General features: G+C 49.2%; 13 protein-coding genes across 13 annotated transcripts; 6 read left to right on the forward strand and 7 right to left on the reverse strand.

The window, feature by feature from the left end:
• Positions 1-570: 570 nt before the first annotated feature.
• On the forward strand, positions 571-1,026 carry YALI1_F38450g (uncharacterized protein; the record flags this gene model as incomplete). Its single annotated transcript, XM_506066.3, has 1 exon — positions 571-1,026. The coding sequence occupies one exon, from the start codon at positions 571-573 to the stop codon at positions 1,024-1,026; it is 456 nt and encodes a 151-aa protein (XP_506066.2).
• A 194-nt stretch (positions 1,027-1,220) lies between these two features.
• On the reverse strand, positions 1,221-2,213 carry YALI1_F38466g (uncharacterized protein; the record flags this gene model as incomplete). Its single annotated transcript, XM_506067.3, has 1 exon — positions 1,221-2,213. One exon carries the CDS (start codon positions 2,211-2,213, stop codon positions 1,221-1,223), a length of 993 nt encoding a protein of 330 aa, XP_506067.3.
• A 941-nt stretch (positions 2,214-3,154) lies between these two features.
• Positions 3,155-4,012, forward strand: YALI1_F38476g (uncharacterized protein; the record flags this gene model as incomplete). Its single annotated transcript, XM_506068.3, has 1 exon — positions 3,155-4,012. One exon carries the CDS (start codon positions 3,155-3,157, stop codon positions 4,010-4,012), a length of 858 nt encoding a protein of 285 aa, XP_506068.3.
• A 199-nt stretch (positions 4,013-4,211) lies between these two features.
• On the reverse strand, positions 4,212-7,748 carry YALI1_F38522g (uncharacterized protein; the record flags this gene model as incomplete). Its single annotated transcript, XM_506069.3, has 1 exon — positions 4,212-7,748. The coding sequence occupies one exon, from the start codon at positions 7,746-7,748 to the stop codon at positions 4,212-4,214; it is 3,537 nt and encodes a 1,178-aa protein (XP_506069.3).
• Positions 7,749-8,128: 380 nt separating this feature from the next.
• YALI1_F38526g (uncharacterized protein) lies at positions 8,129-8,917 on the forward strand (the record flags this gene model as incomplete). Its single annotated transcript, XM_506070.3, has 2 exons — positions 8,129-8,140; positions 8,225-8,917. The coding sequence occupies 2 exons, from the start codon at positions 8,129-8,131 to the stop codon at positions 8,915-8,917; spliced, it is 705 nt and encodes a 234-aa protein (XP_506070.3).
• A 53-nt stretch (positions 8,918-8,970) lies between these two features.
• Positions 8,971-9,366, reverse strand: YALI1_F38538g (uncharacterized protein; the record flags this gene model as incomplete). The annotated part of the gene is made up of 1 exon (XM_506071.3): positions 8,971-9,366. One exon carries the CDS (start codon positions 9,364-9,366, stop codon positions 8,971-8,973), a length of 396 nt encoding a protein of 131 aa, XP_506071.3.
• Positions 9,367-10,622: 1,256 nt separating this feature from the next.
• YALI1_F38551g (uncharacterized protein) lies at positions 10,623-14,363 on the forward strand (the record flags this gene model as incomplete). The annotated part of the gene is made up of 1 exon (XM_506072.3): positions 10,623-14,363. One exon carries the CDS (start codon positions 10,623-10,625, stop codon positions 14,361-14,363), a length of 3,741 nt encoding a protein of 1,246 aa, XP_506072.3.
• A 726-nt stretch (positions 14,364-15,089) lies between these two features.
• YALI1_F38595g (uncharacterized protein) lies at positions 15,090-16,019 on the forward strand (the record flags this gene model as incomplete). Its single annotated transcript, XM_506073.3, has 1 exon — positions 15,090-16,019. One exon carries the CDS (start codon positions 15,090-15,092, stop codon positions 16,017-16,019), a length of 930 nt encoding a protein of 309 aa, XP_506073.3.
• Positions 16,020-16,090: 71 nt separating this feature from the next.
• YALI1_F38614g (uncharacterized protein) lies at positions 16,091-16,954 on the reverse strand (the record flags this gene model as incomplete). Its single annotated transcript, XM_506074.3, has 1 exon — positions 16,091-16,954. One exon carries the CDS (start codon positions 16,952-16,954, stop codon positions 16,091-16,093), a length of 864 nt encoding a protein of 287 aa, XP_506074.3.
• Positions 16,955-17,487: 533 nt separating this feature from the next.
• Positions 17,488-18,480, reverse strand: YALI1_F38629g (uncharacterized protein; the record flags this gene model as incomplete). The annotated part of the gene is made up of 1 exon (XM_066094383.2): positions 17,488-18,480. One exon carries the CDS (start codon positions 18,478-18,480, stop codon positions 17,488-17,490), a length of 993 nt encoding a protein of 330 aa, XP_065950455.2.
• A 3,524-nt stretch (positions 18,481-22,004) lies between these two features.
• Positions 22,005-22,684, reverse strand: YALI1_F38670g (uncharacterized protein; the record flags this gene model as incomplete). The annotated part of the gene is made up of 2 exons (XM_506076.4): positions 22,005-22,552; positions 22,681-22,684. The coding sequence occupies 2 exons, from the start codon at positions 22,682-22,684 to the stop codon at positions 22,005-22,007; spliced, it is 552 nt and encodes a 183-aa protein (XP_506076.2).
• A 570-nt stretch (positions 22,685-23,254) lies between these two features.
• Positions 23,255-23,784, reverse strand: YALI1_F38680g (uncharacterized protein; the record flags this gene model as incomplete). Its single annotated transcript, XM_002143089.3, has 2 exons — positions 23,255-23,564; positions 23,663-23,784. The coding sequence occupies 2 exons, from the start codon at positions 23,782-23,784 to the stop codon at positions 23,255-23,257; spliced, it is 432 nt and encodes a 143-aa protein (XP_002143125.3).
• A 181-nt stretch (positions 23,785-23,965) lies between these two features.
• YALI1_F38684g (uncharacterized protein) lies at positions 23,966-25,318 on the forward strand (the record flags this gene model as incomplete). The annotated part of the gene is made up of 1 exon (XM_506077.3): positions 23,966-25,318. One exon carries the CDS (start codon positions 23,966-23,968, stop codon positions 25,316-25,318), a length of 1,353 nt encoding a protein of 450 aa, XP_506077.3.
• Positions 25,319-25,497: the final 179 nt, after the last annotated feature.

Genomic DNA, 25,497 nt, shown 5'->3' on the forward strand with positions numbered 1-25,497 from the left:
TTATCCACACCACCACCACACACACATAATCCGCACCACACAAACTGTCATCTTCTTGGGACGTTGTATTACACTTCGTTGTATTATACAACCCAATCCACCCACACTTATTTCCCCGCCGATCAAATCCAGTCGTGTCTCAGCTTTACCCCTCTGTCGACGACATTGGCATCCTTGACAAGAGCTGATAAACCTCTAGCACTCCAACACCACAGCTCTCCAGCACTCGCCGTCACTCCCTTCGACCTCCAAGTCGCCGTGCCCCCATCCCACCCGCTAATTCGAAACACTACCCCCGAAACACAAAGAGCTAAAGTCAAGAACTCACTTCCAACAGCTGGTTTCATCCACAGACCACAAAAACACACATACCCACGCACGCCAATTACTCTCCCACGATCTCTAAAACTATCATAATGCATCGACGGAGCAGATCCAGTGTCGCCAGCCCCGTCTCTACCTCAGCGTCGGCTGGCCGTGGCTGTGCCCACTAAGCCTTCGTCCTCCAGACGAAACTCCGTCAGCACCCCCTTGGTTTCAGGGGCTACCGTGCCCTCCTCTGGAGTTGACATGTTGACCATGGAGACTGAACAGGAGGCCATCTTCAACAAATTGCAGCGAGAAATCAACTATCTGAAGGACAGACGAGGCTCTGGAACGGATGGCCAGAGCGTCAGTCACTTCAGAAAGGCCTCTCTCTCAGGCGGGCCTGAAGAGTACGGGGTTTCACCAACCAGCACAGCGTCCGTATTTTCGGCCTATAATATTCCCAACTCGGTGTCGTCATCGTCGCTGTCGTCAGTATCCAGCACAGTGTCTTACCAGGACCAGGGACGCCAGTTTGAGCGCAGAGGGTCCATTCGAAGAGCATCTGTGTGTGGAGAGGATTACGAAAAACTAAAGCAGGAGAATGAAATGCTGAAAAACAAACTGAGAGACCTGACATTGAAGCTCGCAGATAAAGAACATGAAGTTGAGCTTCTCAAGTCCAGAGGTACACCTCCCATTCCAGTCAAGCTTGTTTGAGACGACATGTATGCTGCCATAGAAAAGGAGTGAGATTAGAACACCCGTGACGAACATAAGTAAACAACAATAAATATATGTGCAAGTATCACACAGCTGCGGTAATCACTGGTTGTTACATGCCACGCACAAGTATCTTACTGATGTTGTTCATGAAATCGTTAGTTTATCTATTCTATCTTTATAATACACCTCTAAGCATTTCCAGCGATGTTGCCACTGGTCCAAGTGAGGTTCCACTGATCGCCATATAGGCTTTTGACATTGTCGAACATTTCCTGATCTGAGACAGACTCACTTTTTGCTAGCCAGTAGTTATCCAAAGCCGCCTGAAGTTCCTCGACAGTTGAGACGCCAACCACGGTGCCTCCAGGGAACTTCGCAAATGCATAACGAAGAGCCAGATCGGCAAGCTCGACATCCTGGCTCTTGGTGTACTCCACAACCTTGCTGACAGCCTTGTTGAGGGACTCAGGTGCAGGGTGGAACGAATGAGTGGGCTGGGATCTCAGAAGTGACATGGACAGAGGAGATCCGTTGAGCACTTTCTGCACACCGGCCAGCTTGAATCTGTCCAGGCTTTCGAGGAGAAGAGTGTTTTGAAGGCACATATTGGAGTAGCTGAGGACAATGTCCACTGGCACTCCCTGATCTCGCAGAATCTCACACATGCTGGCCAGGAAGTCGACAGGGTACCCACTGATTCCGACATAGTGGATCTTTCCCTCCTTTCGCATCTCGTGCAGAGTGGTGACAGCCTCGAGAATCTCCTCAGGCTTCTTGAACTCGACATCATGAACGTAAACCACGTCAGCGTAAGTAGTATGAAGCACATCAAGGGATCGCTCAACGCTAGCTCTAATACCTTCCTTGGTGTAGTCGAATAAATCCTGGGAAACTCTTCCAGCCTTTGTACAAATGTAGTAGCTCTCTCTAGGCCACTTTTCCTTCAGTTTGTCCAGGACACCGCCCAGAATCACCTCGCTGGGTCCGTAGTAAGCCGAGGTGTCGATAGCGCTCATCCCCTTGGAGAATGCTTCGTCCACCATGGCAGTGGCCGGAATGTTCTCGGGATCTGACTTGTAGATGTAGTTGAAGACGGCGCCTCCAAGAATCAGGTCCGGCAGACCTGCCAGGGTTCCATCTACCTTTGTGGGGAGTCGTTTCTCGCTGAGCGTGATAGTCATCTGGGTGTGCTGACTTGTGATGTGTGTAATGTGCGTGCAACGGCGTCGAACTTTTCAGACACGCTTGTGTTAATCTGATAACTCTGCAGCTTATCTGCACTGGTACGCCGTTGTGAACAGACAGTAAGACAACAGCGACTGGTTTTGTGGCTTGTGCCAAGATATTTAAAGGGGGAGGAGGTTGGACACGTGACTTGGCATAACCACACAGCCTCGCTTTTCATGTGACAATATTCGTAATCAGCGTTATTTATTGACCATCTGTTCTCCCACTCGACTTACTAAATCCATATCACTTTATTACCAATGCCACACATGGTTAGGGTTTTTTAGTATATTTGCCACATCACTCTAAAAGCTTGCGAGCATGAAAATCGCAGTGACCTGAAACCACTGTCCACGCCGTCCATGACAACATAGATACGGAGCGCCAAATGATGTGATGACGAAATGAATAGTTTAATGGGCATCCCAGTAGAAAATATGATAAATTATAGCGGTATTGTTCAAATCTTCTTTAGTCTGCCCAGTTCTACTTAATTGACGAGTTTAGTTAACCTTTCAAGAATTGTCCATTAAACTGTACTCCCAACATTCAATGTCTGCATTACCTTGTGGGTCAACCGAATATAATAGTTTGTGTGATTTAACTCTCCCTCTTCCCCTCTCCTTCTCTCTTCCTCGTCGACAGTCATACGCTTCAACCACTCCATGATAGATAATGGTAGATACCTTTGCTGATACCCCCTTGAGATGCGATACACCGCTCTCATCCCCCATCTCCCCAACTAACACAGATCTGGAGGGCGCTGTTTCTATTCGTCTTGCCCGTAGCCACACAGGCCAACTTCACGGTAAAGGACTTGTTGCAACACAAAGACAACGAATGGTGGGCTCCCTGTTCCGCGCAGGGCGGTACCCTTGATTCTCAGCAGTCCATAATGGCCGCCGAACCCTTCCCCCCGTGGTTGACGGCTTTCACAGGCCTGACAGCTTGGCCTCAAGACAATCCCCCTTACATCCCGTTGGACTACGTTGATCTCGCGACCGTTCCGAATCACATTGCTAAGCGTGAACTTGGTATCTGTGACGGAGTCGAGCGCACCGCCTGCTCCTTCGACTGCCATTTGTGTATTGCTTTCGACGACATCCGCACTTGCAACAAGATATCCCAAACATTTGACGACGGGCCCAGCCCTAGCACACCAAAACTTCTGGAAATGCTTCCCTCAAAAACAACCTTCTTTGTCCAGGGCGTCAATGTCGTCCGCTTCCCAGAGATCTTCAGGGAGCAATACCGCCAGGGCCATCTGTTGGCCAGTCACACCTGGTCTCACCCAAACCTCGCCTCGCTTAGCAATGAAGAGATAGTCGCACAACTACAATGGACTAACTGGGCTATGAACGCCACTGCCGGTATCATCCCACGCTACTTCCGTCCCCCCTATGGCGCTATCGACAACCGTGTACGTGCTATTGTACGGATGCTGGGCATGCAGTCTGTGTTGTGGGACCGAGACACATTTGATTGGAAGGTTAACGCCGGTATTAAGACCTCCCCTGAGGTCGTGGAAGAGGTCCAAGACTGGAAACTGCAGGGTGGAGGCTGGGGTTTGATCCTCGAGCACGATACTACCATCAAGACTGTCAACGTTGGACTTGATGTTGCCAAAGCTCTTGGGCCGAACCAGCTTACCGTTGCCGAGTGCGTGGGTCAGACACAATGGTACCAGGATCCAGCACGGTTGGGTAACGAGCCCCGCCGTGGCCACCGAGCAGCTTCGTACCAAAGGAGTTGACATTGTTGACCCCATTGCTGTATAAAAATAGTGCGTAAGTATGTAAAGCGAATATAGCAATCATTACAATTACAGAGACTACAAGTTCTTGTAGTGAAGATATACCGGTAGATGTTGGCGGATGTCGCTATCACAGGATAATTAAGACACGTTGTCTATTAATTTCTATAGTTGCGGTAATATATTGCATTGTCCCCATCTAACCAATCGCAGCCCAGAATCTTTCTTCCTCTCCATCCTTGAACTCCAGCAAAGTAGACATTACTGGCAGTAAGTTCTGTCTCTGCTCCTTGTGCTCCAGAAATCCGAGCAGCACGTTCTTGATGTACGCAGTGTTAGTAGCAGTAGCAGGAGCGGGAGGTTGTGAAGTGTTAGATGCCACAGAAGATCGTCGTGACTGGGCAGGTGACGTCACATGACGCTGGGAGCTACTGATCTGGTTGCCCTCCAGTCTGTGCTTCTCTGTCTGAAGAGCGATGATGTCCTCGTTGAGAATTTTCTGCTGCTTCTGCAGCTTGTCGTTTCGCTGTTGAGCATCGTCGACGGCCTGCTTCAGACGCAGCACTGTGGCCTCGGATTCGCTGAGACGTCCATCCATGACCTTACGCTCGGTCTGAAGCTTCTGGATGACCCCATTGGCTTCTTCCATATCCTCCTGGGCACTCTTGGACTCCTTATCAGCATACTCTCGAGACGACTTGAGTGCCTGGAGGTCTCTGAGAGCTCGCTCTTTGTCAGCTCGCAGCTCCTCGGCGTCATGTTGAAGCTCTCGAGTCTTCGTTCGGGCCTCCTCAAGCTCACGCTGTCGACGTCTAGACGATTGAGCAGCACTGGCTTCCAGTTGATCCTTCTCGTCAGTGAGAGCTCGAATCTGCTCCTGGAGATCTCGAATCTTGGTCTCACTACCGTCCTCGGTCTCGTTGAGAAGACGTCGCATGGTTGTGGTCTCTCGAGTTCGCTCCTGCAGCAGCTTGTGTGCATCGGAGACTTCATCCTCCAGAGACTCGCAACGAGAAGTTACCTCTCTCATTCGCATAGCAACTTCCTCCAACTGGCTCTTGAGCTCGGTGACCTCACCAAGGGCATGGTCCTTCTGAGCCTCCTTAATCTTGGCCTCGTTGTTGGCCTCAGTCAGCTCCTTCTCAAGAGCAGCCTTTTCTCGGGTCCACTTGGAAATGGACTCGGAAGATGCAGAATGCTCCTTCTCGAGTTGCTCGACACGTGTAGCAAGAGCATCCTTCTCGGCGACAGCATCCTTCTTCTCCTTCTCCAGTCGAGCCTGGGTGGTCTTGAGAGTAGTAATGCGGCTCTCGATCTTGTTGCACCGCAGATCTGCCTCCTTGTACTTCGCCTCCCAGTCGGATGAAGATGCAGTAACAGCAGCAAGATCTTTCTTGAGCTTGGTTTCGGCAGCAACCAACTTCTCAAGCTCAGCAGTCTGCTTAGCCAAAGTGGTCTCGGCGTCCTTGGCAATCTTCAGCTCTGCCTTGACAGATCCTAGCTGCTCCTCCAGCTTTGAAAGCTGCTCCTTGGTGGTGCCGAGCTCCTTGAATCGGTCCTGACTGAGCTTGGCAGAGTGGGCGTGAGAGTCCTCGGCGGCAGAAAGATGCTGCTCAGTGGTCTCGAGCTTCTTCTTCAGCTCCTCAACCTCCTCCTTGACAGTCTTGAGCTCCTCAGTGGTCTTCTCAGCCTCAGCAAGTCTGCTCTTCGTAGTTTTCAGCTCTTTCTTCAAAGATTCAAGTTCCTCGGTCATAGCTTGGGACGAATCCTGGGACTCCTTGGCACTAGCGAGATCCTTCTTGAGAGACTCAATCTCCTTCTTGAGAGTGGCAACCTCATCCTCAAAGGTCTTGCCCTTCGTCAGTGCAGCAGTCAGCTCTTTGTTTGTCTTGTCAAGATCAGCCTTGGCTGATTCCAAAGACTTTGCATCCTCAGAAGACTTTGAAGACTGGGTCTTGAGCTCATCAACCTCCTTTTGAAGCTTAGAATGGGTTTTGTTTCGATCCTCGATCTCCTTCTTGAGCTCAGCTACATCCTTCTGACGCTCCTCAATCTCTTCCTCCTTCTCGGTGAGCTTCTTCTGCACCTTCTCGAGTTCATCCTTGACTTCGCTGTTTTTATTAGACTTCTGAGCCTCGACAAGATCGTTTCCAATCTCCTTGAGCTGGTCCCGTAGACTCTCCACCTCGGACTTTTCATTAGCAAGGTCCTTCTCAAGCTTTTGCTTGGCATCCTCCAGCACCTTGATCTGAGCATTGTTATCGGGTGCAGGGGATCCTCCCTTCTTGCCCTTCTTTCCCTTACCACCAGTGGCACCGGGAGAGGTATTGGCAGCAGCAACAGCAGACGCAGCTGCGGCCTTGACCGTCGCAAGCTCGCTCTCCAGATCCTCCTTGGCCTTGTTAGCTTCACCAAGCTTCTTCTGGAAACCCTCCAGCAGCTTCGATTTGCCTGCCAGATCATTGGAAGTCTTATCAGCATTGGATTTGGCCTCGGCAAGTTCGGTCTTAAGCTTTTCCAGCTCAGCAGAGTTGTCAGGAGTCTTCTCAATCTCAGCCAGCTTCTCCTGGAGCTCAGCATCAGCCTTAGAGGCGGCAGACTTGGCGTCAGCAAGCTCCTTTCGTGCAGTCTCTAGCTCCTCTGACACAGTCTTGGACTTCTCCAGCTGTTCCTTCAAGTTATTGATTTCGCCAAGATGCTTTTCCGATGCAGCCTTGCTTTCGTCCTTGATCTTGTTCAATGTTTTTGTGAGACTCTCAAGTTCGGAGTCCTTGCTGGCTGTAGAGCGGTCAGCTTTGTCTGATGCCTCCTTAGCCTTGTCCTCAGCCGCTTTGACCATCTCCTCGGCGGATTTGATCTTATCTTCGGCCTTCTTGGCCTCACCCTTAGCCTCGTCCAGCTGCTTTTCAAGCTCCTTTACCTTCTCCTCCTGAGCCTTGACATTGTCCAGCTCACCCACCCTGGTCTTGAGGCCATCTAACTTGGTCTGCAGTTCGGCCAATTTTGCATCCTTAAGCTCCAGCTCAGCACGGGTTTCGCTGGTTGTGTCGGTGGCCTTTGATTCTGCCGGCTCAGCCTCCTTTAGCTTGGTGTTCTCAGCTTCCAGATCCTTCAGATCAGATGTGAGTCGAGCCACGTCGCTTTCGAGCTTCTCAATGGTGTCCTGATCCTTTCTCTTGGTGCCGTCGACCTCCTTCTTGAGTGTGTCGACCTTCGTAGACAATGAACGAAGCTCGTTACTCTGCATTTCGCTCTTAAGATTGAGGTTCTCAAGATACTCAACGAGAGCCTGAGGTTCATTGAGACCGGAGCATGGAGTTCGCTCCTGGAGAACACGCTCGAAATCCTCCACCATGCTCTTTACCAGTTCGGACTTCTTCTTCTCCACTCTGTAGGCTTTGAGAAGATCGGGGTACTTGGCCTCATACCGCTGGAACTTTCGCAGGTGAGATTTGACCTTGTCAGGCACCGGAAGAGTGTCAATGATGTACTCTTCTGGCTCCGTTTGCGATACTGGCTCGGCCTCGGTAGCTCCACCTTCGGTGGAGGGAGCTGACGACCCATTGTCATCTAGCTCCATGCGTTCCACGTCTGGAGTCTTGTAGCTCATGAGCTTTTTCTTGCGCTCTTCTGCCTCGTGTTGCTGCGCCGCCACCTGTTGGTTCTGGGCGTTTTTCACGGCGCCATCTAGTTCATCCGTGAACTGTTTAACGCTCTGCTGGATTCTCGAGAACATGACGTGGAGGTATTAGGTTCTACGAGTCGAAGATGTAACGAGTGCATAAAAGTCGATGCACAAGCTACAGAGAGTGCTTGGGAGATGAAGGCGAGCCGAGCCATGAGAGCATCTCAAAAGCAGAGCGGAAATGACGAAAATATGGTCCGTTTGCATTGTATTTTTTGTCAGTCTCAATTGAATATCTGTTTGATTTTTCCTTACCTTTTCACTCCTAGTTATGACATGTCTCACCACCTTCCGTCCCCCCCTGTAAATTAATCAGCTTTTTAGATTATGAGTGGCACAATGTGCTGACAAACGATGCGTGAAATTAGGTTTGTTCATATAGATCAACTCCGCGTTTGTATGACATTCTCGCCACTTTTCATACCGCCCTGATGTCATTTACTGTGAGTAAAAAGCGAACAGAAACCGGAACTGGGAACCTCATCCGACTCTTTTTCCAGTGCTATAAATTTCACTACTAACGCCAGACTACATTTGCTGTCCCTTTGGAATGTGAGTCCTGCTGTGATTCCGTCAAGCAGGCACTTGCAAACGTCCAGGGCATCGAGTCCGTTGACTGCAAGCTCGTGGATCAGCTTATCAGTGTCACTGGAACTTCTGCTCCGTCCCAGATTGTAAAGGCCGTCCAAAACATCGGCAAGGACGCCATTGTTCGAGGCACTGGACAGCCCAACTCGGCAGCCGTCTGCATTCTCGAAAGCCACGCCCCCGAAGACCAGGCCCAACCTATAAAGGGCCTTGCCCGAATCGTCAGTGTCTCCAAGACCCTTGCGCTCATCGATATCACCCTCAACGGTCTTCCCAAGGGCACATACTACCCCAGCATCCGTACCAGTGGAGACATCTCTGATGCGCCTCAGAGTCTAGGAGGCGTATACCAGGCGCTGGGCAGCGTGGAGGTGAACGAGTCTGACAGTGCATCTGGACTCTTTTCCGGCCAAGCATTTGTCAAGTCCGAGACCCAGATCTCCAGTCTTATTGGCCGGGGCATGGCTGTTTCTACAAGCCCAGACGTTGTCAAGCCTCACGCTCTGGTGGGTGTGATTGCACGAAGCGCTGGCGTGTGGGAGAATGATAAGACTGTGTGTTCCTGCAGCGGAAAGACAGTTTGGGAGGAGCGAAAGGACGTCCAGAGTAAGGGACTCGAGGGCCAGCTCTAAGTGTCCCCTTCTATTATTATAATTGATCAATCGCATTTTCAAATTCATTTCATTTATTTGGGAAGCTCAACGCCAGCCTTAGCCAGAACCTCAGAGAGCTTCTTGTCGTGGAAAAGTTCCATGACCTCCTCTCCAGATCCAATGTGCTTGCCCTTGACGAAGACTGATGGGATGGCGTTACTGGAGGTGATCTCGACAAAAGCCTTCTGCAGCTCCACACGGTCCATGGCTTCCTCCTTGTCCAACTCCAGGTAGAAGGGCTCCAACTCGCCCTTGATGGTCTGGAGGCAAGTCTTAATTTCCTCACACGCATCCGACCAAGACAGCGCCACTACCAGCACCTTGTGCTCGTCAATTAGGCGCTGGGCCTTCTCCAGGTACTTCTGGTAGACCTCAATGTAGAGCTCGTCGTCGTGGTTGTCCTTGTTGTTGTTTTTGTGGTGAGTCATTTTAGAAGAAAAGATTGTAACAAGAGTCGGTGATTAGTTTTGAGTGTTATTTGAGTGCGTGGAGGTCGCACCTCCACAGTGTTTCGATTGCTATGCGGCTCATAATTGCTTATGCGGGCGTGATAAGGACAGCCCAAACAAGCATGTACTTGTAGTTAAGGGTTGGTGTTTGTGCTTCGTACTGTAGGCAATGCAAGGCAAAGGGAGGGTGCGCGAGAAAGAGGCCATAAAACGGCAGACTGAAATAACACGAGGTCGACGGAACCGTCCGGCATCGGCGTCTTCAGAAAATTTACACACCTGTCGCCCTCACGTAAATTTCCTAGTTTCCGTATTAAACGTTTCGGACGGGTCTCATGAGCTTAGTGCGCGATTATATGCCAAGCACTGTAACCGTTGTACCAGTGACAGCCCATCAACATGACGTCTCGAAGATCACCTGCTGTGGATAGAAACTGCGTGGAGAAACTCGGGCTTGAACAGCTGCAAGCAAGGTGTTTATTTGTGTCCAACAAGAGTCAAACCACATATATATAAAGGAGTTAGCACTACTGTATTTATATCCAATATGTACCGCATCAGTGCATCTCGGCTAAAATAGACGAGTGGTCTTGTTGAGATATATCATGGTGTCCACGGGAGGGGCTCTCCAAGTCGAAATGCTCTCTACTTGTAAGTCGAAAGGCATCGGTGGGAATTTTTTCTCCGGAGCGGGATTCCGCTCATGCTTACAGAACACTCTTAGCATTCGACTATGTAAGTACCTCTGCACAGGAGACCGGCTCAACTCTGCGTTGGCCCGCTAGTCATAACTTCCGTATGCCGTTGAATCTCAGAGTCAGAAGAGCGCAAGGTTCGGGTTCTAAGCAAGGACTCTACCAGCAGAGAGAGGTGAAGATGAGGGTCAGAAACTTTCTTTGGGGTGGAGGGGAAGAAGTTGCCTCTAGATGGTAAGACACCACACAGGGACCCGGATAACGGCGTTAAATTGGAACGACATCGTGAAAAATAGCCAGTGAGCGGCTAAAGGATATCAAAATCAGCTCTTTTAGTGCCTGTTACGCTCCCCTCTAGATTGCAGATGCGGCAGTGTCTTAGCATAAATTAAACTCTGAACTACAAGTACAGTATGTAGTAATAATTTATATCAGTACTCTCATCCAGGAACGCGAACATAACATACTCCACATCTTGACCTAGCACCACAACACCAGCTACACGCTGCTAGCCACGCTACACATCACCCAACCCTGCCCATGCAACGAGGTCGCCAGAGACGCGAAGAGTCGGAAGACTATGGAGCAGAGGCCATCTCCAACAACCCTGGCCTGCGCCACCTGACTGTAGGACATGCTGCGGGTCACAGCCACCCGTCCTCTCACAGCAGTAGTCAAAGCCCCACAACCCCTTCATTTGAGCTATCACCCCCGCCACCAGAAGAAAGCAGCAGCGCCGACAAACAGGTCCGCATAGCCGACGAAGAGCCGAATCTGGAGCTTGTCAACCGACGTCTGGCAGAGAGAAGAGGAAGAACACGAAACGAAAGTAGAAGCCGCAGCAGAAGCCGCAGAGGATCACGCAGTGGAGAGCGAGTTCCACGCCAACGGTCGTCGTTACACCTCGGCGATCTGAACGTCTCCATGCCTATTTCGACAGGCTCTTATGGATTTAGACCACACTCTCCGTTTTTGACCCCACAGGGTCTCAGTGGAAGAAGTAGACCTGTCAGCAGATCTGGTAGTCCCACTCGTACACCAGCCTTTACACCGGGACATTCACGCCACGGATCGCGCGTCAACATAAAAACTGTGAACTCCACACCCAACATGAGTCGTTCTGCCTCTTCAGCCCGAATCCAGCGGATCGGATCGGACTACTTCCAGACATTATCCACGCGAATGAAGCGAATGGATCACACAACCGCCCATACTGAAGACTCGGAGCTTTTGGAGACATACGGACTGGAAGAACTACGAGAAGGATACTTTGATGCCATCTTCGAGCCGGCAAGAAAAGCGGAGGAAAACGCCAGAATGGTTGTGCTTCAAATGAGGGAGAAGGCACAGGCAGAGGCTAACCAGGTAAAGTCGCCTATTCAGCTATTCCTGGGCATGTTCGTGTCCACCTACCACGCCATTAGAACCACTCTGCTTACCAAGAATGGTATCACGGTCCTGAAGGCGTTCTTGGCCTACTTTGTGGGCTTTCTACTTTGCATTATTCACCCCACAGCGCGTTGGCTTGGTCCGCACTGCTATTTTCTGCCAATAGCCACCATCCTACACCATCCAGGACGTCGCACGGGATCACAGATCGAAATCACCGTTCAATGTATTGTTGGCCAGGCTCTTGGAATGGGTATTGGAGCTCTTGCGCTGTACGTTAGTGACTCCACTACGACGGCAAGAAAAGGACATGGTGGACTTTTGGCAGTGGCTGTCATTCCAACTATTGCCGTTGTTTCTTGGATGAGAGCCTGCTACATTCGTCTCTACCACGGGTTCCTGTCAATGGGTATTGCTTTGCTTGCCATGACAGACATTGATGTGAGTTCAGACTTCCACTGGCGAAGTGCATGGGACTTCGGTATTCCTTATTTATTTGGCATGCTCTTGCCAGTTGTGATCAACCTTTTGATCATCCCCTCGATTGGTCAAGGTGATATGGTCACTTGTATGGCTGACGCGTTGAGTTGCTGTCGAGACTGTGTGCACAAAATGATGGCCACGGAACCTGGTGTCGGTAAAGAAGCCCAAGATGCTCTCAATGCTCAGTCCATCGCTCTGTCTGACATTCACCGAAACATGTGCAACGAAATCATGTTGACCACTTTCTCCAAGGACAATGTGCGAATCGTCCGAAACCTCATCCAAACCGTCATCGGTCATATTCGAATTGTTGACTTACCCTGTGAGATCTTCAGTGTTAACGTTGCTGCCGCTAAGGAGGACGCAGAAGAGGACTACTTCAACCAGCACCCGCATCACGCTATTCCCGACATGGCTCCCAAGATTTTTGAGCTGTTCCAGGAAGGAGCACGTGATCTCGTTCTTTCTATCATGGAAGCCCTCACTTTGGCGGAAGAGTTCATCAAGAACATCCGACATCCACCGGAGGAGATTTCTCTCAAGTTTCAGAAGGCCATGACAAATCTACAGCACAAGATGAACCACCTTGATGCCCAGTATACCAAGCTTATTGTGGACCAACAAGAGTTGAACATATCTCGACGAGCAGCTATCAACGCTCTGTTTGTTCAGCGACTGTCTCACTGTGGCCATGCTGTGTTCAATCTGCTGCGTCACTTGCATGGCATGTCCCTAGAAACACCTCACTGGCGTCTCTCGTTACCCCGATACCCCTGGAAGCGAGCCCTCACCTGGTCCAATACCCAATCTTTGCATGACCGAGGTGGAAAGACAGCTGGTCATTACTTTCGTGTCAAAGCCGAAGTTGAAGAGATCTTCCATCGAACATTCAACATGAATACTTCTCGTCATATTGTCCGAGAAGGAGAGAAGAACCAGAAGCAGCAAATGTGTGTCAATGCTGTTGATCATTCCGACTTTGATGCTAAGCATGGTGACATTTCGTCTGCTCGTTACAAGCTGTGGAAGATTCTTCATAGACTCCAGCGATTTGAGAGTAAGTTTGCTGTGAAGACTACTATTGCTGTGACTCTTCTCTCTCTTCCTGGCTGGCTGGAAGGTCATGACTGGTACCAGCACTACGACGCCTTCTGGGCTCCGATCCTGGTGCTCATTTCGCTGCATCCTCGAGCTGGTGGTAACGCCCATGATCTGATTGTGCGAACTGTGGTTGCTATTATTGGTGCTGTGTTTGGTGCCCTTGCCGCTGGAATCTGGCAGGGTCACAAGGCCAGTCCATATATTATGGGTGTCTTCTGTGCTGTCTTTATGATACCTTGTCTCTACCGTTTCACAGTATCCAATCATCCTCGCTCCGGTCTCATGGGTTGCTTGTCTTTTACAATAGTCGCCTTGGGTATCTACACCGATAAACTGCAGGGACCTAAGCGATGGCGAGATGCAAACCCAGTCACGGGTACCTGGACCCGTGCTCTTGGCATTCTGATCGGTCTGTGGTCCGCCATCCTCATCTCTTGGATCTTATGGCCCTTTGTGGCTCGTACCGAGTCTCGTGTCTTCACTGCCGATATGCTGGGTCATGTTTCGCAGTGTTACCAGATTGTGGCTGATCGATACCTATACCATGATCTCGACGATGATCCTACAACGCTGGCCATTGAGCTCTCTCAGATTCGAGAGGCACGTATGAGACAGGGTTTTCAGGCTTATCGTGAGCTCATTCTGTCGACCCGCCATGAGCCTTCTCTCAGAGGTGATTTCCCTATCCAGACGTACCTGGCGCTGTTTCAATCTTGTGAGCATGTGTTCAACCGTATTGTCGAGGCGCGTATCTCATCGGTATACTTCCGAATCTATGAGTTCGACGAAACCAAGGAGACGACTGCTCACCTGCTTTCTTATCGACGAGACGCTATTGCTGCTACCATCATGGTCCTGTTCATCATTGCAGACTGCTATAGAGCTCGTAGACCAGTTCCTCGGTACCTCCCGTCCTCCAAAATGGCTCGTAAGCGACTGTTTCAGACCATTGCTTCTCTGGAGACCATTATGTTGGATGAGTCTGACAATGAGACACATGTTCAGGACCATGAGAAGGACGCCCAGAAGATGGCTTCGATTCTGGCAGGATCTCGAAAGGTTGGCGAGCAGCCTGTTTTCCAAAACCCCTTTGGAAAAACAGACGAATCTGGAGAGAAGGAGAAGACTGAGGATGACGTCTCATCTCCATTGGCTGGTCCCCTTCATGGCGACTCGGTCACTGAACGAAAGAGAAAATTCTGGACTATTATTCACGAGTCTGCTTTTGCGACTGCTTTTACAGACATTTCGGAAGAGCTCGAGAAGATCGTCGGCTTTTCCAAATCTGCTTTGGGCGAGGAGACCTAAACGCTTTCAATAACCTACACGTCACCCCAAAACATATCTATCTATACATTTAATAATATTTGAATTGCATGACTTCATGACCCGTAATATATCCATTTCCCATTTTTGTTTATAATCTCTAGTTGGGTTTCTGTGTTAGATGAGTTCCATCGATTCTCGTGCTGAGTTGGTGTTGAGTTTAAGGTGGGTAAACGACGGACCTTTGGGTGGAACCAAATGGGATATATTTGTGCCCCTGTATACTCTTATGGCAAGGTAAACACGCCGGCTATGTCGTTTTGTTGATGACACGCGTCATTTCGGTGGTAGTGTGGACGATGTCAACATTGATGATACATGTGATGTGGTCACAAGTTGAGAAGAGATGCAAAGTTTTATAGTAGCACTCGCAGATCCACTTGAATCATCACACAGTCTCGTCGTATTCCCATCACCTCCAAAAACAGACCCATAGACATCTTTCAAGCCCATCATCGACATGCATGTCTCTCTACCACCTTCTCAATTACTCACAGTAGTCACATTGACGTTGAAAAGGTGGAACAGGAAAATGAGACCAATGGTCAGAAGACCAAGCGTAATTGCCAGAATGTAGAGCTGGTCGTCGGTGATCATTTCGTGGTGGTGGTTTAGTAGGACCCTTTCTGATGTTGGCTCTGACACTCTTAGAGTTCAGTCTGACGTGGGCTTTGGCGTCACGTGGAACATGCAGGCTGCATATCATCAATGGGACACCTCGATTTTTTAGCCATGGAAAGGCAGCTTCTATCCTACAAACTACCCCTATTCCGCAGAACATTTGCCATCATGTCCCGATCCATACAGGAGTCGTTCTCGCTCTTGAACCAGCGAGAAAAGGACCGACTGAAACGAGTCAGCCAAAAAGAGGGGCTCGCCAATCCAGACCGCAACAGATACAGCAATATTATACCATGGGATCACACGCGAATCAAGCTCCGCACTAGCAAGGATGGTAACAACTATATCAATGCCAACAGAGTGACCTTGGTGGCAAAAAAGAACACCAAAACCTACCACAAGACTTACATAGCCACCCAGGGACCGTTACGACAGACTGCAGGTCACTTTTGGCAGATGGTGCATGACACAACGACGGAACAGGGACAGGAGAGTGACAAGCCAACTGTGGTGATCCAGGTGACCCCCTTCGAAGACAACCACGGCGAGAGATGCTGTCAGTACTACATTTCGCGGAAGGGCCAAGTTTTCGAGGTGGATGGAGAAGGAGATGTGCTTACGGTGGAAGTTAAAGATAACAGCGAAGTGGGCCCCACGAAGGTGACTGAATTTCTGGTAACAAAAGGGTCAACTGGAAAGGTTAAGAGGGTTGTTCATTATTACTATCCTAACTGGGCGGACTTTTCCGCTCCTGGAGTCAACACTGATATTGACGATATAGTCAAGTCAGCGGGTCCTATCACAGATAGCCCGCCCATCGTCCACTGTTCAGCTGGTGTCGGAAGAACAGGTACTTACATTGTGGCTGATTTTTTGACCACTTTCCAAAAAGAACTTCAGGGTGAGGATATTGTATGTAGCCTGGTTGATCAGATGAGACAACAGCGAAGCCATATGGTCCAGACTATCTCTCAGTACGAGTATCTTCACTCCCTACAGACTGAACTTCTGCATTGACATGTTGTGTGTATTATAGACCCCGTACATAAATGTTATTAATATATAGACTGCATTTGAAGCTATTCGAGTTAGTACTCTAGCTGTGGCTCTCTGGTGCGTCTGCAATACAAGACGAAGGGCTCTTCTTCAAGTGCCCTTAGTCTAATATTGGCAGCGTTCATATCTTCTCTGTGTTTTCTCAAAGCGTCTTCCAATGCAGCTAATCGGTTGGTTTGCTGGGTTTCGTCATGATTCTTTGGCACACCAGACTTGTCCATCTTCTGAAGAGGAGCATAACTATCCATGATGATACGGCCCATCTGAGCCTTGAGTTCTTTGATGTTTACTTGTTGTCGGTTTGGTGGAGGATGTCGATGAGGTGCGTCGACTGGTGCATGAACCTCATTTGAAAGATCGGGAACTCGAAATTCCGCCTGCTTCCAAGCTCTCTCGCGTCTCTTGGCGTCGTCGTCCTTGAAGTCGACGTACACATCCTGAGACCATCCTTGTCGGTGCGGGGAACGACTCATGCGATCGGCAATGTTGACTGAAAACAAGTCTTCGTAATGGCATCTCGCAGTCTTGGGTTCTGCGTTTGATTTCTGACCAGAAACGGTTGAGGTGAAGGAGTGTGCTGTAGCGTCAGCTCTTGGAGAAGTCTTCCTTCTGCCTCGTAGCAATCTTTCATTCTCCCTCTCCAGGTCAGCAATGTCGCCCTCTAGGTCCTTCTGTTGTTTGATAATGTCTTTGATCTGCTGCTCAAGTCTGGCTGCCTCAGTGTTCGACGCCTCTAGTTTACTTTGTGCAGCTTCAATGCTGGAGAAGATCTCCTGGTCAACCTCATCCGTGTTGATACCGATGATATGGGTCTTTCGCTTGGGCTTGATACGTTTTCGATAACTGAAAGAGGTGGTGTCTTGTTGGGTGTATTTTGTGTCCTCCGTATATTCCATCTGTGCTTTGACAAGCTACAATATACCTGGGCCTCCTCCTTAAAATATGGTGTTCTTGGACAGCCATGACACAGTGAACTAATCAGTCTTGGGCATAGTGACGAAACACCAAGGGTATTATTGATAAGTATCATGTGAACTCACTATGATGCAATGATAAGACACATGTTGTGTTCGACTGGTACCAAAACGCACTCAAGCAATCCTCTAATATCTCAGATAATACTTCTGACCTGATTGAGTTCAATTCCCTGCACCAAGGGTCCTAAGCGAGCCAATAACTCTATCTTGGACCAACTCCTTGTTCGAGGAAGATCTATGTACGAGTACTTGGTACAGTTTGTGCTCGTACCGTATGTACAGTATGTACGATACATACGTACACAAAGTGCAAACCCATGTCACTCAAGCTACTTGTACTATGAAATTGTACAAATACTGCCAAAAAATATATACAAGGCAAGTTTTATTGTCCATAAGTTATAATTTCATTCAACTACAACGCTAACACACTAAAGCTTTGCTTCAACCGTTTAAAGCTTGGATCGAGGAGATCGCTGAAGAGTAGCGTCTCGGACGAGCTTACCGAAGTGAGCATCGACCTTGTCGAACATGCCAAAGGTCTTGTCCTGGACCTCGGGTCGAGCACCGGACAGAGAGACAGCGATGTTGTAAACAAGGTGTTCCTGCTGGTCTGGGGTCTTTCCAAGAACCTTCCAGAGCTCAGCGGGCTGCTGGAAGTCAACACCGTCGGTGCCGACAACCCACTGGTAGGCGACGGCCTCACCAACCCACTTCTCGTGCTTCTCATGCAGGTTGATGTCCTGTCGGTACTGCAGGGGCTCGAAAGAAGAGGGGTAGTTGGGCAGAGAGCCGGAGTTGCCGTTAACAGCCATCTGACCATCTCGGTGGTAAGGAGTATGGGCATGGTAGGGACAGTTGACGGGGATCTGGGCGAAGTTGGTACCGAGTCGGTGTCGCTGAGTATCGGGATAAGAGAAGAGTCGAGACTGCAGGACGGGATCGGCCGAGGTCTCCCAGCCGGGGACGGTGTTGGAGGGAGAGAAGGCAGCCTGCTCGGTCTCAGCGAAGTAGTTCTGGACGTTCTTGTTAAGAGTGAGCTTACCGAATCGTCTGAGAGGGAACTGGTCGTGAGGCCAGACCTTGGTGAGGTCAAAGACGGACCACTTGAGCTTCTCAGCCTGCTCGGGGGTGCAGACCTGGACGTAACAAGTCCAAGAGGGGAAAGAGCCACTCTTGATGGAGTTGAAGAGGTCTTCCTGGGCGTGGTCGGGGTTGGTTCCGGAGAGAGCGACAGCCTCGTCATTGGTGAGGTTCTTGATGCCCTGGTCGGTCTTCATGTGGATCTGGACGTAGTTGAAAGAGCCATCCTTCTTGATCCACTTGTAGGTGTGGCCGGAGTAACCGTTCATCTGTCGGTAGTTAGCGGGAGTACCTCGGTCGGAGAAGAGGACCATGATCTGGTGGCAACACTCCTGGTTGTTGGCAATGTAGTCCCACATCATAGTGGCGTCCTTGAGGTTGGTCTCGGGGTTTCGCTTCTGAGTGTGGATGAAAACGGGGAACTTGGAGGGGTCTCTGATGAAAAAGACGGGGGTGTTGTTGTAGACCCAGTCAATGTTTCCCTCGTCGGTGTAGAACTTGGTGGCGAAACCTCGGGGGTCTCGAGCAGCATCGGCGGATCCCTTCTCTCCTCCAACGGTGGAGAATCGAGTGAAGGTCTTGGTCTTCTTACCGATCTTGGACAAGAAATCGGCGCAGTTGAGGTCGGTGATATCGTCAGTGACCTCGAACTCTCCGTAAGCACCGGATCCCTTAGCGTGGACAACTCGCTCGGGGATTCGCTCTCGGTCGAAGTGGGCGAGCAGGTCGATCAGGGCAAAGTCCTGGAGCAGGAGAGGTCCGTGCTTGCCGATTCGCTGGGAGGCGAGGGGGTCCTTGACGGGGTTACCGTTAGTGGTGGTGTAAGTGGGGACTCGTTTTCCAGACACTGAGTTAGTATGCTATTGGTGTTGTTGTTGTTGGCTTTAGGCGAGTTGTCTATCACCACTGTCGTATTATGTTGCGGTGTTCGGACTTGAGCGTCTTCCCCTCATTGATGGGGCAATATCTATAGCCCGTGAAACCACCAGATCATCCGAATCAACCCGCTGCGTCCATGGGGCTGCTTTCCCGGTATCGAATTGCCCGTCCAAACAGTCCTCCTGGGTACTCACTTTTCAATAAGGCCTTAGTTTCGTCTTGACTCGGCGTTTCGCTACCCCCACCTATATATATATAATCACACGCACATGGTTTGTGGGAGCTTAAAGGGGCGTGTGAAAGTCGCAAACAAAGAGAATTACCGAAGCCACCGCATAATATAGAGTTATCGTGGGGAAATGTGTGGACTAGATTTGGGTTAAGGGCGAGATGGCGGTGTGGAGTTGAGAAATGGTTATGGCTGTTTTGGGGCTCTAACGAGCTCAAAACTAGCTGGATTTTTCGATCGAGCACTTTTCCCCATTCAATTCTTTGATTTCCACGTAGCTACTCTCTCGGACTCGCCACTCGGTGCTTCTTTCGGCACCTACCATGCCCTCTTCATTATCACCTTAACTAAGTTCTTGTTGGGAGGGGAAAACCCGGGGTCACAGCCAATAGCCTTGCAGCGTTTGTCATGATCGACTATATCTACAGCCTGAGACAGACAGAACTACCCACGACAACCTGTTACAGCTGCAAATAAGATAATCCAGCGGTGGAGAAAGGGTCCGCGAACTCACTCGTGTCTTGTTGAAGCTGGTTTCCCCCCAATCGTTACTTCCTACAGATTCTTTGTGCCGAATGCATGAGACAGCAAGCATGTCAATGTAGACTAAGAAAAAAGCGTTTCAACGTGTTAGAGCGAGGACGGACGTCCCTTTTCTCGTCTTTGAGCCGCGGTCCAAACGTCAAAAGCCCAGAAAACAGAAAACAGCCTGAACCTTCCCCACGCGCAATAAAGTACAAGTAGGGTGAGAGAAGGAAAGGGTAGAAATAGGTTTTCTTCTGTTTCCAGAGCCTGTAGAAGGTCTGCTGTTTGTGCCATTCCAACGCTGTGTTTTACACGCTTTGTTTCAGTGAACTTCTCCGCGGCCTTGTCTTATCTGTCTGCCAGTCGTTGAGGGCCATATCGGACATTTCCAACCGCCAAAACACACGCATATTGCCACTACTGGAAGCCCCAGCCGTGTTCTTGTGCTTGAACTCTATTACGTTCCACACTCATTTGAGATTTGTCATGGACCGTTGGTCTAGACTTGGCCATGCAGAGTTTGATCACGGGATTTTCACGGAGGTGGATTTTTGGTAAACAGAGCGAATTACCGGGGTGTCTACACAGTCACGTGATATTTCACTCAAAGGCTACGGCGAGTATGTGGTCGCCTTTTGGGGCCTTGGCTTGGTTTGGGAATCCGACGATCCCTATAGATCTCAGTCGACCGTCCTTCCTTGGTATTACAGCAGGTATACATGTATATACATGATTACTGAGCTGCCTAAGTGCACCAGCCTTGAAGACATGCATACAGGCCACATGACTAGACACATGGAAAATACCTTTGGGATGTGTTTTACTGCCCTCAAATTCGCCTAACCCCAAAACAGTTCGTTTGTTTTATCGCGCTCATGATGCGTAAAAAAGGTGTCTTGGGGCCATCCCCCAACAAAATCTAGAAGTCTGGCTGTCCTCAAATTGGAAGCATATTGAGTGCAGTATCAGCAAGTAGACTTCGGAGTGTAAGTACCGGTACGCGTACAGTAGAAACGGTTGTGGGGGTAACGAACAGTATTGGTTATTCGTGTCGTATATACCGAAGACTCTTATCCCCCAACATACATATATAATCGCATCAACTCTCTCTGCTTGTTATGGTAGTACTTGCACAAAGGTCGGACCCTGCATTACAGTTCACACAATGGCCATGATACACATTGAGCCCTCGTATATGACCCCCACATGCCTACAGTCTGTAAACTCTTCTTCAGAGGTGATTGAGGTGTATATTAGCTATGGCTCGGGCTCATCATCATTCTCTGTCATTATACCCCTCGACTCTGGCTATAAAATCGCCTTTCGCTCTTCTCTCCTGGTGCTAGAACGAGGAAAAGTGTTGGCCATAATAACGACATTAGTAACAGGAAAACAGTCATGTCATGGCATATCTCATGAGCCGAACAGGTGAAGACAATGTGGTTAAAAGACGAAGTATATAGGTGTCTAGCGTATATAATGGCTGCAAATACTGTAGTAGATGCAAACTGCGTCCTTACTGCTGCAGTAGCTATTGGAAATCTCTCATCGACCCCTGATGTCACCCCATTGTGTGCATAAGCGGATGCAAGGTGGGGAGACCATATTTTATAGGTGCAAGAGCGATGTCTGAATCGTTGTTGAGTCAATTGGTGTTTTTTGGATATGCTATTCTTGTCAAATAGACACATACTACAATTTCAAATGCGTACAAGGCTTTCAAGACTCCTAAAATTCTCGTTTTACTATCAGATCAGCCACAATATTCATCAGCCTCTAATTTCCCCCAGAGGATAAGCTCTCAGCGTCTTGAATGTCTTAACTCGGATATGTCTGTATTCAACGGTTTAACAACTGCATATGGTGGGATCACACGTCCATCCAGTGGCCGGTATTTGAGTGAGTATATGTGACAGGGAACGGGTTACGTTATAAGCTCCTTTATCGAGTTCCAGCAGTACTCGTTAGACACATGTTGTGTATAAGTCAGCATGGCTCTCTCTGATCTGATCCTGAATAAACTGATCACCGCACAATACAAACCACACCCATACAAGGTAGTCTCTCATTACAAAACATTGGGCCCTCGTGCCTCTCACTACTGTAGCTACCAGTGAACAAACTCTCTGGGTTCCCACAGTCCCACGCCCTACGTGTATATGTAAACATTCATATTGTCGTTAACTACACAGTCTAGTAAGGACCTGAAATGACTTATGACACGCCGCGCGTTCGCATTTGATAGTCGTCCTTTTACAATACCTCCTCCTTAATAACACCAGTGAGCCAGTCCAGACCCTCACTAAGACCCTCTCCCTTCAGAGCACTGCAGGGCATGATGCTCCAGCTTCGATCCTTGAGCGAAACGAGATCGAGAGCAGTGGATACCTCCGCCGCGGTCATGGCTCCCTCCTGATCCTGCTTGTTGGCGAAAACGAGCAGCACTGCGTTTTGTAACTCGTCCTCCTCCAGCATGGAATGCAGCTCCTCCTTGCACATGTCGATTCGCTGCTTGTCGGTGGAATCGACCACAAAAATGATAGCAGCTGTGTTGGCGTAGTAGCATCGCCAGTATGGTCGGATACTGGTCTGTCCTCCGAGATCCCACACGTTGAGTTTGAGGTTTTTGTAAGTCAGGGTTTCCACGTTGAAACCAATGGTGGGGACTGTGTCCACAACTTCACCAAGCTGTAGCCGGTACAGAATGGTGGTCTTGCCGGCACCGTCCAATCCAATAATCAGGATTCGAATCTCCTTGTTGCCTCCCCACACACGGCTGAACATGCTTCCTAGAACGTTTCCTGGGTTAGTAGAGGGTCAGATGGTCGTGTCAGTCCTGTTTCGTCCCAGCTGTCATTGTTCACGAGGCTTGGCTTCATAGAAGTCGCCAGCAGTAACTCCATCCCCACCCCTTCTCACTCTTACTCACCCATCCTGTATGCTGTGTCTTGTTCTTTGCGCCGAGGAAGGTTAGTGTCATTGTGATGATGTAGCACTTACTATATCACATCACGTGGCAACTTTATGTTCTTTGCAACTAGACACACTACGGCAGGGATACGAATCGTCTACAACGGTTGATGGTGAACCGGGCCGTTCGGATGACTCGTATGTTTCCTTCAATACAGAATCAGCCTTCTTTTTCCCCACTTTTGACCTGTATAATCACCTCAGAACAGTAAATCGCTGCTTAACTTTCGTGAGAGATCCAACAAAGGGATTGTATAGCGTCTTGGCTAATATTGTATATAGGAGTGTTCGATCTATAAATTGGGTCAAATTCGTGTCCAGATACACGTAGCTATGCTGCAACAATACTTGTAGTTTGGTGTTTTTCTACCCATCGTACCCTACACAGATACTATAATACGCAAGCGCGTCCATAGCCATGACCTCTCTCCAGCAGTAGCTACTCGAACTATTTTGGATAACCACTTTTTTCCCATTCGTCTCATGAAGATGCAAATAAATATTACGTAAAAATACAAATAGACTGAGCCAATTCACCCCTCAGTCTCCTCCCCAGTAGCCTTTCGAATTCGCTCCCGAACCAGCACATCAATAGCTTGATCAGTCTCTCTGTCAAGCTGATCCAGATCCTCCTGGAGGTCTCGCTTCAGATCCCAGTTGGCTCGTTTCGGCTGCAACTTTAGATAGTCCACTGCAGATTGGTTCTTCTCCATCAGCTCCTGGATCGTCCTTGCCTCTTCCTCAGCTCCTAGCAGCTCAACAGTCTCCTGTCCTTCTGTCGGGTTGGCATCGTATCCCAGTTTGGTCGACTCCGTCTCCAGATCGAAGTTTCGTTCCTTGAATCTATGTTAGCGAATGCTCGATGTTGTTCTCTTTCTTCATCCAAGACCATTCCCCGTGTCACCTCAAGTCGTATCGCATCTCCCCATCCCCATACTCACGTTGGCTTTTCCTCCCGTGTAGCAACCTCGGCCTCCACGGGATCGACCTTCTTGCCCTCCCGGAGAGCCCGCATACGCGCGAGCTTCTCTTTTCGGCTTTCCGCTTGTGCGCTGAGAGACATGTCGTTGAAGGTGATATCGATTCGGTCTCAGTATCAATGGTTCACACACTGAAACTTTATGCAAACTTCTGCGGGCTGACTAATCTTACTACTTCACGAACTGTATGATATATTCGGCATGCATGAAACTAACTTGACCCAAAAAAAAGACCTGACACTCTGACAAACACCACTAATAACTATGTCGCTACCTGGCCTCAACTTCTCAACAACTGAGACAAACACTACAGAATCCACTCATACCATCGACCTCAAACCAGAGACGGAATGGAGATACGAAGTGGCCATCGGGGGAACCTTACATGTCACGCTGAAATCTGGAACCGCTGAAATCTTCGGTACAGAGCTGCCACCTAACAAGGAGCTCAGTATCCAAGGAAAAGGAAGCATTTACACATGGCAGGGCTGCCAGTTCGTATACACGGCAATTGCAGGACCCAAGGGATTGATGTCTGATTACACAACCGAAGACACTCCCCACATGACCATGGCTATCAACCTGCACTTTGCTCTGGAGAAGATGCGGAATGAGGCTGAACAGAAGCCCAAGGACGTTGCTGGACCTAGAGTTCTCATTGCTGGACCCCCCAACTCGGGCAAAACCTCCCTGGCTAAGATTTTGTTAGCCTATGCTACAAAATGTGATCGAAAGCCCATATATATTTCTTTGGATCCTACTTCGGTGAACCTGGGACCTCCTGGAGGAGTGCATGCTGTCCAAATTACAGATCTGCTAGATGTGGAAACATATGGAGGATTCGGATCATCGGAAATTTCAGGCCCTCAGAAACTACAGCCTCTTATTTTGCTCTCCAAGTACTTTGGACTTGAGAAGACTACGGATAACTTCAAGCTCTTCAAGCGGTCTGTGGCTCAGCTAGCAGTTCCCGTCCTGTCCAAACTTGCACACGACGTTGAGGCGCAAAAGTCTGGTCTCATCATCGACACTCCTCGAGTACCCGGCAACCAAAACAAAACAATCGAAGTTAACCTGCTAACGGACGTGGTGAGCGACTTTGGAGTCAACGTCATTGTCGTTATTGGCAACGATCGACTTTATGCAGACCTCATGAAGAAATACCCAGTGGGAGCCTCCGGTCCCACAGTAGTTAAGGTACCAGCATTTGCTTGCATGGATGACGATGAGAGCTACAACCGAGATGCCCAGCAACAGGAAATTCAGCAGTATTTTTATGGAGATGCTAAAGATATGAAACTTGGTCCACGAATCGTCACTGTCGATTTCTCTACTCTCCACGTTTACAAGATCAAGCCTTCCACACAGTTTGACGATGACAAGGCGGATATGCTGGAGAGGGTCGCAGAGGCCAACATTCTACCAAACACAGTACTGACGGTCATGCACGCTGTTCCTGGCTCGTCCGAAAAAGAGATTCTCGACTCAGAGGTCCAAGGTTACCTTCACGTGACGGAGGTGGACGAGGAGAAGAACAAGGTGAAGATTCTGACTCCTGTTCCTGGACGACTACCCTCCCAGGTCATGCTTCTTGGTGATACACGATACCATGAGTAATACGATAGATATATAATGTAGATAATGTATTTGTATATATGGGCCCATCGGTGCTGTAGATATAGACTCTTTTGTGTTAACTGTAGAATGATCTCACTCATTCAACACATTACTCGTACAGTATAGGCAAAAAGAGGCTACTTGTAGTGTCACAGTGGGCTTCTGTAATGTAAAGGCAT

This window comes from Yarrowia lipolytica, chromosome 1F (genome assembly GCF_001761485.1).
Source record: "Yarrowia lipolytica chromosome 1F, complete sequence".
Lineage (NCBI taxonomy): Eukaryota > Fungi > Ascomycota > Dipodascomycetes > Dipodascales > Yarrowia > Yarrowia lipolytica.